General features: G+C 45.4%; 2 protein-coding genes across 3 annotated transcripts in view; one reads left to right on the forward strand and one right to left on the reverse strand.

Annotated features, from left to right (window-relative positions):
• CATIP (ciliogenesis associated TTC17 interacting protein) overlaps positions 1-5,014 on the reverse strand; it is a 44,321-nt gene extending 39,307 nt beyond the window's left edge. For both annotated transcript variants that reach the window (XM_070736748.1, XM_070736739.1), the window contains exon 1: positions 4,861-5,014. The gene's annotated coding sequence lies outside the window, so the exon portion shown is untranslated. The remainder of the gene's footprint in view (positions 1-4,860) is intronic.
• Positions 5,015-5,123: 109 nt separating this feature from the next.
• LOC139154631 (probable hydrolase PNKD) overlaps positions 5,124-13,784 on the forward strand; it is a 46,842-nt gene continuing 38,181 nt past the window's right edge. Inside the window, exon 1 of the mRNA XM_070729464.1 lies at positions 5,124-5,348. Coding sequence (XP_070585565.1) covers positions 5,188-5,348 — 161 coding nt within the window. The 5' untranslated portion in view covers positions 5,124-5,187. The remainder of the gene's footprint in view (positions 5,349-13,784) is intronic.

A 13,784-nucleotide genomic window follows, 5' to 3' on the forward strand; every position in this document is an offset into this window, starting at 1 on the left:
ATTGGCTCAGACGCGGCCGGCTCTCGCTTTGGCGGGAACCGCAAAAGTATAAAAGAAGCGGTTTCTCCCTGCAGAGCCAGTCGGTACTCGCTGAACTGTCACTTTACCTTGCTGAGCTGTCACTTGTTCTCTGAGCTGAATAAAAGTACCGATTGCTCAAAACCCTGTCTCTGGGTCTACTTCACTGGCGACGAACGAACGGAAGAACTTCGCGTGCAACATGGACAAAATCCAGATCGGCCAGGCTCCAGAACTCTTCGATTCCGAGAAAATGACATGGGACGAGTACATGGCCACCTTCGAGATATTCCTCGAGGCGGCGGGAATGCAGGACGCCGGAGCCGATCGCAGACGGGCTATTTTTCTCAACTACTGCGGCGCAGAGATCCGTAGACTTGCCCAAACTCTCACCGAGCCAGAACAAGCAAGAGCCACAGCGTGGGACGTCCTTCAACAGAAACTAGCGAGCCATTTTAAACCAACCAGACCAGCCATGGTTTACCGGCATCAATTTCACATGATGGCTCAGAGAGAAACCGAGTCAATCAGCCAATTCACAACGCGGCTTCGAACGGTACTTGCTCAATGCAAGTTTCAAGACCCGGAAGCTCGCCTTACCGACGCCTTGGTTTTCGGCATGAAGAGCAACTCGGTGAGAAACAAACTCCTCACCGAAGAAGAGCCGACGCTACAAACCGTAATTAAATTAGCACAAACCGCGGAAGCAGCCGACGCAGCGGCAAGAGAATTAAAGGAGCACGGAAGGCGAGAAATCATTGCCAAAATCAACGCCGAGTCTCCCAGCGCCGAGGGAACAGACGACCTCAGCCAGCCGACTAGAAACGGGGACAACTGCCTCCTCCTGCAAGACCAGCCGAGACATCCTAGAGCTACTCACCCAGCCCCCTGCGCGGGCTGCCGGGGAAATCACCAGCGCCATCGATGCCCCTTCCGAGACGCTACTTGCCACCGTTGCAACCGGAGAGGCCACATCGCCATCGCATGCAGAGCAACGGCACCAGAAGAAACGTTTGCCACACAACAATACCAGCGACCTCAAAACCAACCCCCCCAATCGCGAGAAAGGAGACCGTTCCGCAGCTCGGGTCAAAGGAACTACTCAAGCGCTAACCGCGACTACAATAGAGGTAACTCTAAATTTTCCGTGAATAACACGGCAACCAAAAAGGGGGCTAAAATTGTTATCTCATTGTTACTAAATAACCAGCCTTGCTCAATGGAGCTGGATACGGGCTCGAGATATACCATCATGCCCTGGGAAAAATTTAAACTATACATGCCTAATGTGTCTAAGGCTGACTTAACTCAAACCTCATTGGTGATCAGAGACTTCCAAGGGGGGGTAATCTCGGTCCTGGGAACAGCAAATGTACCTATTGCCTTTAAGAATGTGAAATGTACCCTTCCCATGCTTATTGTGACGGGGGCCAAACACTCCCTGCTGGGTCTAGCGTGGATGGAACCGTTGGGGATCGAAATTTCGGGTGTGTGTAATGTAAACTGTGATAATATGCCTAACTTTGTGAAAGAGTTCCCTGAAGTGTTCAGCCCCACCTTGGGATTGTATAAGGGACCCCCTATATCTTTCTCTATCGACCCCAAGGTCCCACCGGTCAGACTGAAACCTCGCAGGGTTCCCCTTCCGCTTCTCCCCAAGCTGGACATGCAGCTGGACAAACTCATTAGTCAAGGTATTTTGGTCCCTGTGGAACAGGGGCCATGGGAAACTCCCATAGTGACACCATTGAAGCCAGATGGCTCTTTAAGAGTTTGCGCTGATTACAAATCAACCTTGAATAAGGCACTCCAACACCACCCCTACCCCATCCCGGTCGTGCAACAACTCTTACACTCCCTGGGGGAGGGAAAAAGGTTCGCAAAGATCGACCTGGCCCAGGCTTACCAGCAGCTTCCGGTCGATGAACAAACAGCAAACGCCCAAACGATTGTAACACACAGGGGGGCTTTCAAATGCACGAGGTTACAGTTTGGGGTAAGCATAGCCCCAGGAATATTCCAGAGCATCATGGAACGCCTATTGTCAGGGGTAAATGGGGCAATTCCATATTTTGATGACATCTTAATTGCAGGGGGAAACCAGGGGCAAGTGAACAAAAGAATAAGGGAAGTACTTAAGAGGCTACAGGACAAAGGGTTACGAATCAAGCCTGATAAATGTGTCTGGGGAACTGACAGTGTTGAATTCCTTGGGTATAAAATAGATAAGGAAGGTATCCACCCCACAACAGAGAAGCTGAGAGCAATTAGAGAAGCCCCAGAGCCACAAGATAAGAATGAGTTGCAGGCATTTTTGGGCCTCCTTAATTTTTATTCCGTTTTTTTAAAGCAGAAGGCAACAGTAGCAGAGCCTCTCCATCGTTTACTCCAGAAGGAAGCCCGCTGGACATGGGGGAAAACTGAACGTGAAGCTTTTTCTCAAATAAAAAATTTAATAACTTCTAAAAGTGTAGTAGTCCAATATAGTGCTTCACTACCCATTAGGCTCACGTGCGACGCTTCGCCGTACGGCATAGGAGGAGTCTTAGCTCACGTTCTACCGAATAAGACAGAGGCCCCAATAGCATTCTTTTCAAGAACCATGACCAGCACAGAGAGGAATTATAGCCAGTTAGACAAGGAGGCTCTAGCATTAGTGGCAGGGGTAAAGAAGTTTCACAATTACATTTTTGGGAGAAGCTTTGAGCTAGTCACTGACCACAAACCCCTACTAGGCCTGCTAGCCCCCAACAAGCCCACTCCACCTTTTATGTCTCCAAGACTAATCAGATGGGCCCTTTTCCTCTCAGGGTATCAGTATGAGCTCACCCACAAGGGGGGGAAGGAAATCAATCATGCAGACGGCCTCAGCAGATGCCCCATAGCAGACTTGGTAGAAGACCCTGTTCCTGCCACAGATGTGCTAATGATAGAACTCGAGGAAAACCCACTAACCACAGCAAAAGAGGTAGCTGCACACACGCAGCAAGACCAAATCCTTAAACAAGTGGTGAACTGTGTTCTAAAGGGATGGCAAAATGATATTGTTAAACCTGAATTGTGTGATTTTAAGAACAAAAGGCTTGAATTATCATATGTAAAAGGTTGTTTGCTGTGGGGGGATAGAGTGATCATCCCCAAACGCCTAAGGGAAAAGGTACTCAAAATGTTACACGTGGGCCATCCTGGGATTGTCAGGATGAAGAGCCTAGCAAGGGGGCATTTATGGTGGCCAGGGCTTGATGCTGATATTGAAAGTTGGGTTTCAAAGTGTGACCCGTGCCAAGAGTCTAGGCCCAGTCCCCCCAAAACAACTCCGGCTGAGTGGGAACAGCCTGCTGGCCCTTGGTCTAGGATCCACATTGATTTTGCTGGCCCAGTGGGGTCTCAGTACTTCCTAATAGTGGTTGATGCTTTCTCCAAATGGTTGGAAATAATAGCAATGAACAACATAACCACAAGTGCCACTATCAAGGTATTGAGCAGACTGTTTGCATCCCATGGTTGCCCTGATCTATTAGTGTCTGACAATGGACCACAACTAACAGCCAGGCAATTCGAATTATTCCTAGATGGCCTAGGGGTCAGACATGCCCTCATCTCGTCTTACTCGCCCTGGGCTAACGGGTTGGCAGAACGTTACGTAAGGGTGGCAAAGGAGGCATTGCACAGGTCAGGCCCTGGAGATGTGCAACAGAACTTGGACCAATTCTTATTAACCCAGCACATTACCCCTAACTCGCACACACATGTAAGCCCTGCAGAGTTATTGATGGGGAGAAAGTTGAGGTCACCATTAGACAGGTTAAACCCAAGGTTCTGTGTGAATAATAACCAAATGTGCATGAAACCAGAAAGAGAAATGTATTTGGGTCAAAATGTATATGTAAAATGCTTTGATGGAAATGTAAACTGGATGAAGGGAATTATTGTTAAGCAAAACGCACCCAAGACTTATATTGTTAAACTGGAGGATGGTCGTTTGTGGAAACGACACATAGACCACATTCGGAAACGAACTGAAAACCAATTGCAACAACCCGCTGACTCGGACTCTCCCCCTTCAACAGACTTTTGTACATTGCCCGAACTAAGAAACACGCAAAGAGACTTATCGGGCCAGGGGGAACCATCCAGCGACGCCGAGCCATCCTCGTCCTCCGAGGCCTTCGTTGGGCCCGCCAGGCCAAGTCCGCCGCACCGGGAGAGCAGCGGCGAGCCATCCTCCACAGTCAGTGGCGAAGGAGAAAATGGACTGCGCAGGTCAGCGCGAGAGCCTCGAAGGCCTCACCGATTGGACGACTTCGTCACGTGGCTTTCTTGATGGATGAGTCCAACTATGAGGGGAGGGGTGTTGTATCCTGGAATGGCTACCTTGTAACGCTGTAAATAGTTTGTTCCTCTTTTCCAGCGCTGTCTGAGCCCAAGCAGGAAGTCGCTCCTGATTGGCTCAGACGCGGCCGGCTCTCGCTTTGGCGGGAACCGCAAAAGTATAAAAGAAGCGGTTTCTCCCTGCAGAGCCAGTCGGTACTCGCTGAACTGTCACTTTACCTTGCTGAGCTGTCACTTGTTCTCTGAGCTGAATAAAAGTACCGATTGCTCAAAACCCTGTCTCTGGGTCTACTTCATGTACTTTAGTGAATCAGTACAAAGAATCGGTCCTATAGACACCTGCTAGAATCTGAATTCGGAATTGCTGAAACGAACGCCTTTTATAAGGGCGTAAAATCTGCATTTTCCAGATCTTATGGCCTGGAAGTCTGAGAAGCCTTCAGAAAGCCTGGACTTCAATTCCCATCAGGGTTTTGGCGTTTGGCAAAGGCTCACGGGACCAAAACCAACCTGCTTCTTTACACGCTTACAGCTTTACACCCATCGCCCGCTGCTGCTCCGACTCCGGAGTGAGGCAGCCTTTCAAGCCAGCGAACGTGTCTCTCTCTCCCGCTCGATCGCGGGACTACCTCCGCTGCAGATAACCCGGGCGGCGCGGCGTTCGAGCGGGCCCTCCTCCGCCTGGCGGCGGCGAAATGAAGCAGCGCCCAACGCTCCTCGGCTGCGAAATCCTCGGTGATCCGAGGGGGCGTGTTCCATGCGGGAGATGGGAGGGCCGGTTTAAAAACCAAGCGGGGCGGGTTGTGGAGGCTCGCCGCCGTGCCCCCTCCGCGGAGCATGGCTTGGTTGGCTTGGCTGCTCTGGATTGGGACTCTGCTAACCGCACTCGCCGTCTCCGGTCGCCGGGCCTTGAGTTACGCTTTTTACCGCTGCGGGAATAGGCAGCCTTCCCCGCCGATGTCCATGGCTTTGGCGGGTCCCCTGCTGTTCCGCATTGGGTAAGTTATGGTGGGGGGAGCGGGGGGCGGTTATCTTTTTTCAGTGCCAACAGTGTACAGTACATGTTTTTCAGTGTCCTAACATTAATGACAACCATTATTGTACCTCATGACTCTTGACAAACCTACATTTTCTTTTATGTGCACTGAGAGCCTATGCACCAAAGACAAATCCCTTGTGTGTCCAATCACACTTGGGCAATAAAGAATTCTATTCTAACAGTGTCTACTACAGGAATGTACTCTAAGATTTAGCACATTCTCGGGCTGCCGAGGTGCAAGTACCCGGTGTACTGCAACTGGAAAGGTCTTTTGAGTGAGACTACGGGGAGACCTAAACCAGATCTGCAAAAAACCAGGGCGGCCGCTAAATGGCAGCCGAGAGTTTTTTCTGCGGAATTATTTTGCAACCTGGTTTAGGACTAGCCGAGATAACGCGGGTCGAATGTGGTCTGTCCCCCCCCCCCCCCAGGCTACAACGAGGTGACTGAAGCCGTCGTTCCACGGCTTCGCGCTTTGGGGGTTCAGCGGGGTGTCTGCTTCGATCCTAAAGGATTTGTTTCGCGTGTGTTTGTGTGTGTGACGGTCTGTTTAATTGTGGTGGTGGTTGGGGGGGGGGAGAGTTTGTGTGCGCCTGCGCGCGCGGAGGGGGTTAACCGGCTTTTGCAAAACGGAGGAATTTCGCCGGCTGTGGCATAGTGGGCGAAAGGAACGCTAGGTCAATGGGGACGCGGCTGCTTGAGGGGAGGGGGGAACCTTTGTCCAAGGGGACCCAGAAAGCGACCCCGCGGAGACGAGGCCGACCGCGAATAGATTTTTTATTTCCCGAAGCCGGGTTAAAGAAACTGCCGGCGTTTTGGGCTTTGCCGCCCTGAAAGACGCGCTTTTGTACCGCAGGCGTGGGTGCTTTCGGGAGTCGAGCTAGTGCAGGGGCCGAGTTGGTTGGGAATCGATGGAACATCGGGATCCCGAGCCTCTGTATGCGCAATCGGGGGCTTGGGGCAGGTAGCTCGCGGCCGGCGGCACACGGTGTTTTGTGCCCTGCCCTCCCGTATCGAAAGCGGTTGAAAAAGGACGGAGTGTCTTCTGGGTGCAACTTTTGTGGGAATTTTTTTTTTTTTTTTGCCTACGGCGGTTGCTTTTTGGTGCTTTTTCTTTTTTCTTCCTGAAAGAGCCGGAGCGTGACGAGCATGTTTTCTGGAAATGCCTGTCATTCGAAAGAAAGAACAACCAAGAACATTACAGTCCTCTTCTCGCTTCTTTGCCGTTTAGCATTTAAACCCATTTCCCTCTCTTCCAGGGATTTCCTTGGGTGGTGGGGAAGAGCTTGGCAGATCATATGCTTTGTATGTATGCATGTATAAATAAATCTAAATATACAGTATATCTATATTTTATTTTATTATTTATTTGTTTTGTCCAATACACAATAATATACAATAATAATAGAGGATACATATGAGTAGAATATATCAAAGAGAGTATAGAAGAGAAATATAGGAGTAAAATATAACTAGAGAGAATAGCAGAAAATATAAGCAATAAAAGAGATAGAAGAGATATAATATATAGAAGAAAAGATATATGAGATATAGGAGAGACTATAGGACAAGACGGTAGGCACTCTGCTGCATTTATGTACGCCCCTTACTGACTTCTTAGGAGGTCATCTATCCAACTATATATATGTAACATATTTTTGCTGATAGTAAAAAGGAAGGGAGACTAGCATATTTCAAGCTTATTTTGCACTCATTATCTAGCCATACCCTTACCAAGATTTGAATCTGGGGTGTCTTCCTGTAAGGCAGTAGATACAGGGTGCGTTCCAAAAGTAGTGCAATTTTTGAAAAAGTAATTTATTGAACAGATTTGCACAAACACTTAAAATTCTTCAAAGTACTGTCCTTGGGCCTCTACACATTTTTTCCAGCGACTCTGCCATGACCGGTACGCACTCTGGAAGGCGTCTTTGGGGACTTCTTCGTCACGGCTTATTGGATCTCTTCTATGGATGAAAAACGCGCCTTGCCACAACGCACTACGAATTTGCGAGTTCCTGGCCAAACACCAGGTGCCAACACCGCCCCACCCCCTCTTATAGTTCTGACGTTGTCCCAGCAGACTTCTTTTTGTTCCCAACCCTGCAAGGAACTGGTTTTGAAAGAAAACCCATTGTAAAAGAAAACCTCTCGTGAGTTCACACTTTTCGAACTCGCGATACGTTTCCCTTTTTTTTGGACACAACATTGAGGAACGCTACAAGTGTGGGGTGGGACACGTGTCTCGTGGTGGGGCAGAATTTGGGAGTGGTAGGTCAGGCAGAATGGGGGTGGGTGGGTGGGTCATGAGACGTACATCCTACATGGGACTTGTGCTGTCGTATTCCTCGGTGTTGTGTCCACTGATCCTCGTGCACCTTGAGTGAAGCGGGAGGGGAAAGAAACTCTGGCGAGCTGCCTGAGGAAGCCGAGCTGACAGCCAAACTTTCGGGCTCGGTGGCAAAAGCAGCTGGGTATGTGCTTCCTTGTCTCTTCCAAAAACGACCCTCTGTCACGCCCGTTGGGGGGAAGAGTGCACTTAAGACATAGCACCAGGAGAAGGAACTTTTTGGCTGCACGCTGAACGCAAGAAATCTTTCTCCCCTTTTGCTCCAAGAGGCTGTGCAGGTGCGATGATTCTCACAAAGACTCATTTCTGACCGTTTGGAAGAGAAAGAATTCTTGCACGTAGTGTGCAGCCGGGGGAGGATCAGTGGACACAAGATTGAGGATTCCCATGCACTGCTCTCTCCTGCATCCAATGTCTGAAAGACGTGGGAAAGGCATATGGAGGATGAGTGGCCAGAGTTGGCGACCGAGGGAGGCAGTGGCGGGAGGCAGAGCCAAAGGGGCGGTGACAAGGACAGGGTGGATGGTACCTGTCTGATGCTCAAGCCCAGCACCCGACCTGTCTTGCCACCTCCTCGCAGGCAGGAGCGCATTTCAAAACGCTGCCAGAGGTAGCCCAGAGGAGCTGAGCTAGTCCCACGCGATGTGCGCTCACCCGCCTCTTGCTTCCTTTTGTACTCACTCTCTTGGCCGGGAGCCACTCTTTCTGAGCTTGGCAATCTTTGCTGAGAGAGAGATAGAGGTAAAAAGCGAGAGGCAGGTACGCCCACACCTCTGGCAGCGTTTTGAACCCGGGTGGGCAATTAATTTTGCCATGGGGCCGGCTGAGAAATTGGGATGGCTTTAGAGGGCCGGATTAATATAATTAACTCAGTTCTACCCAATACTGTATATTATTGGGTAGAACTGAGTTAATTATATTATAATTATATATTATAATTATATATTTTATTATTATTATTATTATTATTATTATTATTATTATTATTATTATTTATTGGATTTGTATGCCGCCCCTCTCCGCAGACTCGGGGCAGCTAACAACAATGATTATATTTATATAATTATATATTATAATTATATTATAGCTATAAATTAATTGCCCACCCCTCCCTCCCTCCCTCCCTCCCTTCCTTTCTTCCTTCCTTGTTCCCGTTAAACAGGTAAGAAGAGGGGGGAGAGAGAAAGGGGGCAAGAGTGGGGAGAGAGAAAGAAAGCAAGAGAGAGAAGAGGAAGGAAGAGAGAGAGAGAGAAATGAGATCAAAAAGGGAAGAAAAAAGAGAAATGATAAAATGATTGAGGCAGAGAATGAGAGGAAAGAGAGAGAAACAAAAGAGAGAGAGAAGTGACTTGATTTAAAGCATATGGTAAAAAGCACCCAAATAATAACAGATTAAAAGAACCTAGCCCTCACCTGTTTTTAGAAATGGTTCAAGAGTTCACACAGAGACAGAGAGAGAGAGACAGATGGAAAAAGAGAGAAGTGAGAGAGGGAAGGAATGAGAGAAAAAGGGAGGAAGAGGGAGAAATGGGAAACAAATAAGAGAGAAAAGGGGGAGAGATACCCAGAATTTTTTTCCTATTTATCATCTATCTATCTATCTATCTATCTATCTATCTATCTATCTATCTATCTATCTATCTATCTATCTATCTTTCTATCTATCTATCTATCTATCTATCTATCTATCTATCTATCTATCTATCTATCTATCTATCTATCTAATCTATCCATGCCGCCCAGTCCCAAAGGGACTGCTGCTCAGACACCATACTTTACCGCCCACACTGAAAAAAAATTAGAGGGAACACTGATGGGAACATGTCTTATTTTCGGGGAAACAGGGTACTTCCATGTGGAACTGGTGAAATCAGCTTAAAAATCTCAGAAAATCATTCTGTTAATCATTGGGATAGTAAATGATTCATCAATGACTTGAATCTCTAAAGCAGGATATGTTTTATTACTTAATCATTTATTGAATCATTGAATTCTGATCTTTGGATTCATTCTATGTCAAAAATAAATAAATGGGGAGTAAAGTTTAATGCTCTATTTAGAGCGGTGTGTGGAATACATTTAAGTTTGAAGGAGGGAGAAGAGAAGGTGAAGAAACACAAACTGTTAAGATAAGACTGATATTTCGAGGAGTATCTAGTGAGCATAATGCTTGCTTACATAAAACAAAAGGGCCATGGCCTCTGCAGAGGAGACAGCCTTGCAAACTCTGCTGCATCCGATCTATTGTGCATGTGATCTAGAGAAAAGGGGGATGTTTTCTAATAATAGTTCTTCAAATTCTCCTCCCCCATCTTTTGTGATTAAAAAGGCTATTGCCTTGAGTAGATGTTACATATTAGGCCTTGGAACAATAAACATTTCCCAATAGATGAAATAAGTAGACACATGAGCCATCAGGAACTTGGAATACCACCCCAAATGCTTTCTTACACATCCATTACTAAAGGCAAGAGACACTTGAGAATGGAGATGGTTGTAGATACATACTCACTAAAAAACGAACACAGCTTTTCGCTTTTAAGGGAGGGTGCCAGATCCTGCTGGAAACAAAGAGAAGGAAGTCAGAAATTATTTTTGGAAAGACGCTTAACATTCCTTACACAGAATTCTCTCTCATCTCCTGGCTCTTCCAACATCGGCAAGTAAACCTACAATATCTTTTTGAGAATCGGTGAAGGAAAAACCTCCCAAACCTTTTCTAGCCATTTTTCATCTTCTTTCATAACTCCCCACTCTGAGATTGGATTGCAGATCTTACAGAATCAAATTTGGGAAGAAGAAATTTCTTGTATTCTAGTTCGGTGAAATTTATGTTACTGTACGGGTAGTTTGCTTATATGTTGGCATTCTGTCTTCTTTTTTTTCCCTTTCCCTTCCCGAAATATGTCCCAATGGTGCTTTTGCCAAAAGGCAACTTGACTTTATTGGGTTTTTTTCCTTTGAAAAAGTTTCAATTCTAACTGACTGGAAGGGAATGATAATATTTATATTCTTTTGTAGTCATCTGGTCCTTAGCACTCCGAGGATGGGCAGTTACCGTATTTTTCGGAGTATAAGGGTTGTAAATTTCAGTGCGTCTTATACTCCAAATGTAGCTTTTTCGAAGCTTTTTTTCCCTAGCCCTAACTGGATGCTAATGATCTTCCCGGCTTCCTATTCTCTCTGAAGGGTTTTTTTAGCCCTAAGTCTTTGCAGGATGGTTTTCATTCCTACTCATTCATTCTTTCAGCCCTAACCAGGATATAAAATAATGTGCTGAAGCTGACCAGATTCTAGCTAGATGAATAACTGGTAGGTAGATTCCCCCCCTCCTATTTTACTCCCCCCAAACTAAAGTTTGTCTTATACAGTACTCCAAAAAATACAGTAGTTCTCTGGGAGTAGCTGAGGCCACTTGATGTTTTACTTCAAATCACCCAAATCAGAATTGTTAGCAGGTATGGAACCTGCTTGGGACTGCTGAAAGGACTGTGTTGTAGGCAGAAGATAGGTAGTGTTGTGCCTTCCCCTCTATTGAGGGAGGACTGTTCAGTTTAAACATAGATAGCCTCATTGACCCTCTTTCAAGTTCATGGTCCTCTTTGTCCAGAATGTGAGCTTTTTCATATTCCCATAATGAAATGTTTTCAAAGAAAAGTCCAGTTGGCTTTTGGAAAAAAAATACCTTTGGGACAACCAGGCCTCGATGATTGAGAATCTCTATAGACATTCCTGAAATATGAGTAGTATATATGAAGTTTCCAGGTAGCATTTTATCCATAATATGGTCAAGTAATTCTTGAATCGATCTTGATTCCTAGTGATTTTGGCAATAAGATGGGAATGATTTGCCACTGCTTTCAGTATTTGTTGACTTCTGACAGCCCTAGGATTTCCTGTTGGTCTCCCATCCAAGTATCAATTTGTTTAGCTTTTTCAAGACCAGTCTAATCAGCAAGGGCTGTTACCAACTTGACTTTGCATCTAGATATTGGTCAACTTCAGTAAGATAGCTGAGTTGTTGGTTCCAGGTTAGGGTTATTGTTTAAGCAACGTCGTATCTTCAATCTTAGGATTTAATTCTTTTCTCCAGACTAGTACCAGTTGCAAAACTGTGACTTCACAGAGAAGCCCAGACGAAAAATGATGGGGCACAAAAGGCTGAAAATATTTATAAATATTTATGTATGTAAAACGCATTTAATCTAGAGCCGGGGTGGCACAGCAGGTAGAGTGCTGTACTGCAGGCTACCGAAGCTGATTGTAGATCTGTAGGTCAGCAGTTCAAATCTCATCACCGGCTCAAGGTTGATTCAGCCTCCCATCCCTCCGAGGTGGGTAAAATGAGGACCTGGATTGTGGGGGCAATGTGCTGGCTCTGTTTTTAAAAAGTGCTGTTGCTAACATGTTGTAAGCTGCCCTGAGTCTAAGGAGAAGGGTGGCATAAAAATCAAATGAATGAATGAATGAATGAATGAATTATCTATCTATCTATCTATCTATCTATCTATCTATCTATCTATCTATCTATCTATCTATCTCTCTCTCCCTCTCTCTCTCTCTCTATATATATCTATCTATCTATCATCTACCTACCTACCTACCTACCTACCTACCTACCTATCTATCTAGGAAGTATTACCAGGGAATCTAATGAGCATGATTTCCTGAAAGGTATTTTAGTTTTGTTTTCATTGCAAAATCAGATTTCTGTGATGATCTCCAAATTACCAATGTACGAATCCGTGTTTACTTTCTACATTTTGGGCTTATGGGGCAAGCGATTCATAGACTTGTATAGGTAGTCTTTGACTTCTGGCTGGTTGCTTAACAACTATTCAAAGTTATGATGGACTTAAAAATATACTTACAAACCATGACTGCTGAACCACTCCCGTGGACCTGTGATGGAACTTCAGGTGCTTGGCAACCACCTTGCATTATTTATTTATTTATTTATTTACTGGATTTGTATGCCGCCCCTCTCCGAGGACATTATCACTGTTGCAGCATCCCATGATCATATTTTGTGACCTTTTTTTTGGGCTGCTTTTTTAGCAAAGAACACTCATTCAATCAGCTGGATTCAGACTTAGGACCAAGCAATTTGCTTAACAACTGTTTGATTTGCTTAATGATTGACATTGGAAAAAAAAAAGTCATTAAATGAAATCTGGTCATTTGGTGACTCAAATTGATGACCGCAATAAATTATACCCAAAATCCCAGGGTCAGTTGTGGTATCAATTGAGATTTACCTTTATGTGTCCTAAAATGGGGATTTCAAACTTGAAAATAGTTCTTTGCAGGCTTATGATTCTGAGGATAATTTTCAGGAGATTAGGAATCTGGCTTTGACTTAAAGTATAATCTTAGTCAAATCTCCATCCTTTATCCTCTGGCTTAATGAAAAGGGAGACGTCAGATGTATTCTTGAATCATGGGTGGGTTTGTTTTCTTGCAGAGATTCCTGTTTTAATATGTATAAATTGAGAAGGGAAGAAAAAGAAGAAGGAAGCCAATAAATTAAATTAGCAATAGCACTTTGACCTATATACCGTTTCACAGTGCTTTGCAGCCCTCTCTGAGCGGTTTACAGAGTCAGCATATTGCTCCCAACAATCTGGGTTCTCTGTTTACCTACAATATCTTGGAAGGATGGAAGGCTGAGTCAGCCTTGAGCTGGTTAGGATCGAACTGCTGGCAGTGAGTTTAATTAGCCTGCAATATTGCATTTTAACAACTGTGCCACTATGTCTCTACATGCAGTTTAGGAAGTTCTCACCTCTGCATTATACTCGTCTGCCTGCTTTGTAGATAATTGTTGGAAACCAATTGGAGCTGAATTATCTGTCCAGGTAGTCCTTGACTTAGAAGCATAATTGAACCCAAAATTTATGTTGCTAAGTGATATATTTGTTAAGTGAATTTTACCACGGTTGTTAAGTGAAATTGCTGCAGTGATTAAATTAGTAGCATAGTTGTTAAGTGAATTGGATTTCTCCTTTGACTTTGGTTGTCAGAAAATCGCAGAACGTGATCTCA

The sequence above is a fragment of the Erythrolamprus reginae genome, chromosome 1, assembly GCF_031021105.1.
Source record: "Erythrolamprus reginae isolate rEryReg1 chromosome 1, rEryReg1.hap1, whole genome shotgun sequence".
Lineage (NCBI taxonomy): Eukaryota > Metazoa > Chordata > Lepidosauria > Squamata > Dipsadidae > Erythrolamprus > Erythrolamprus reginae.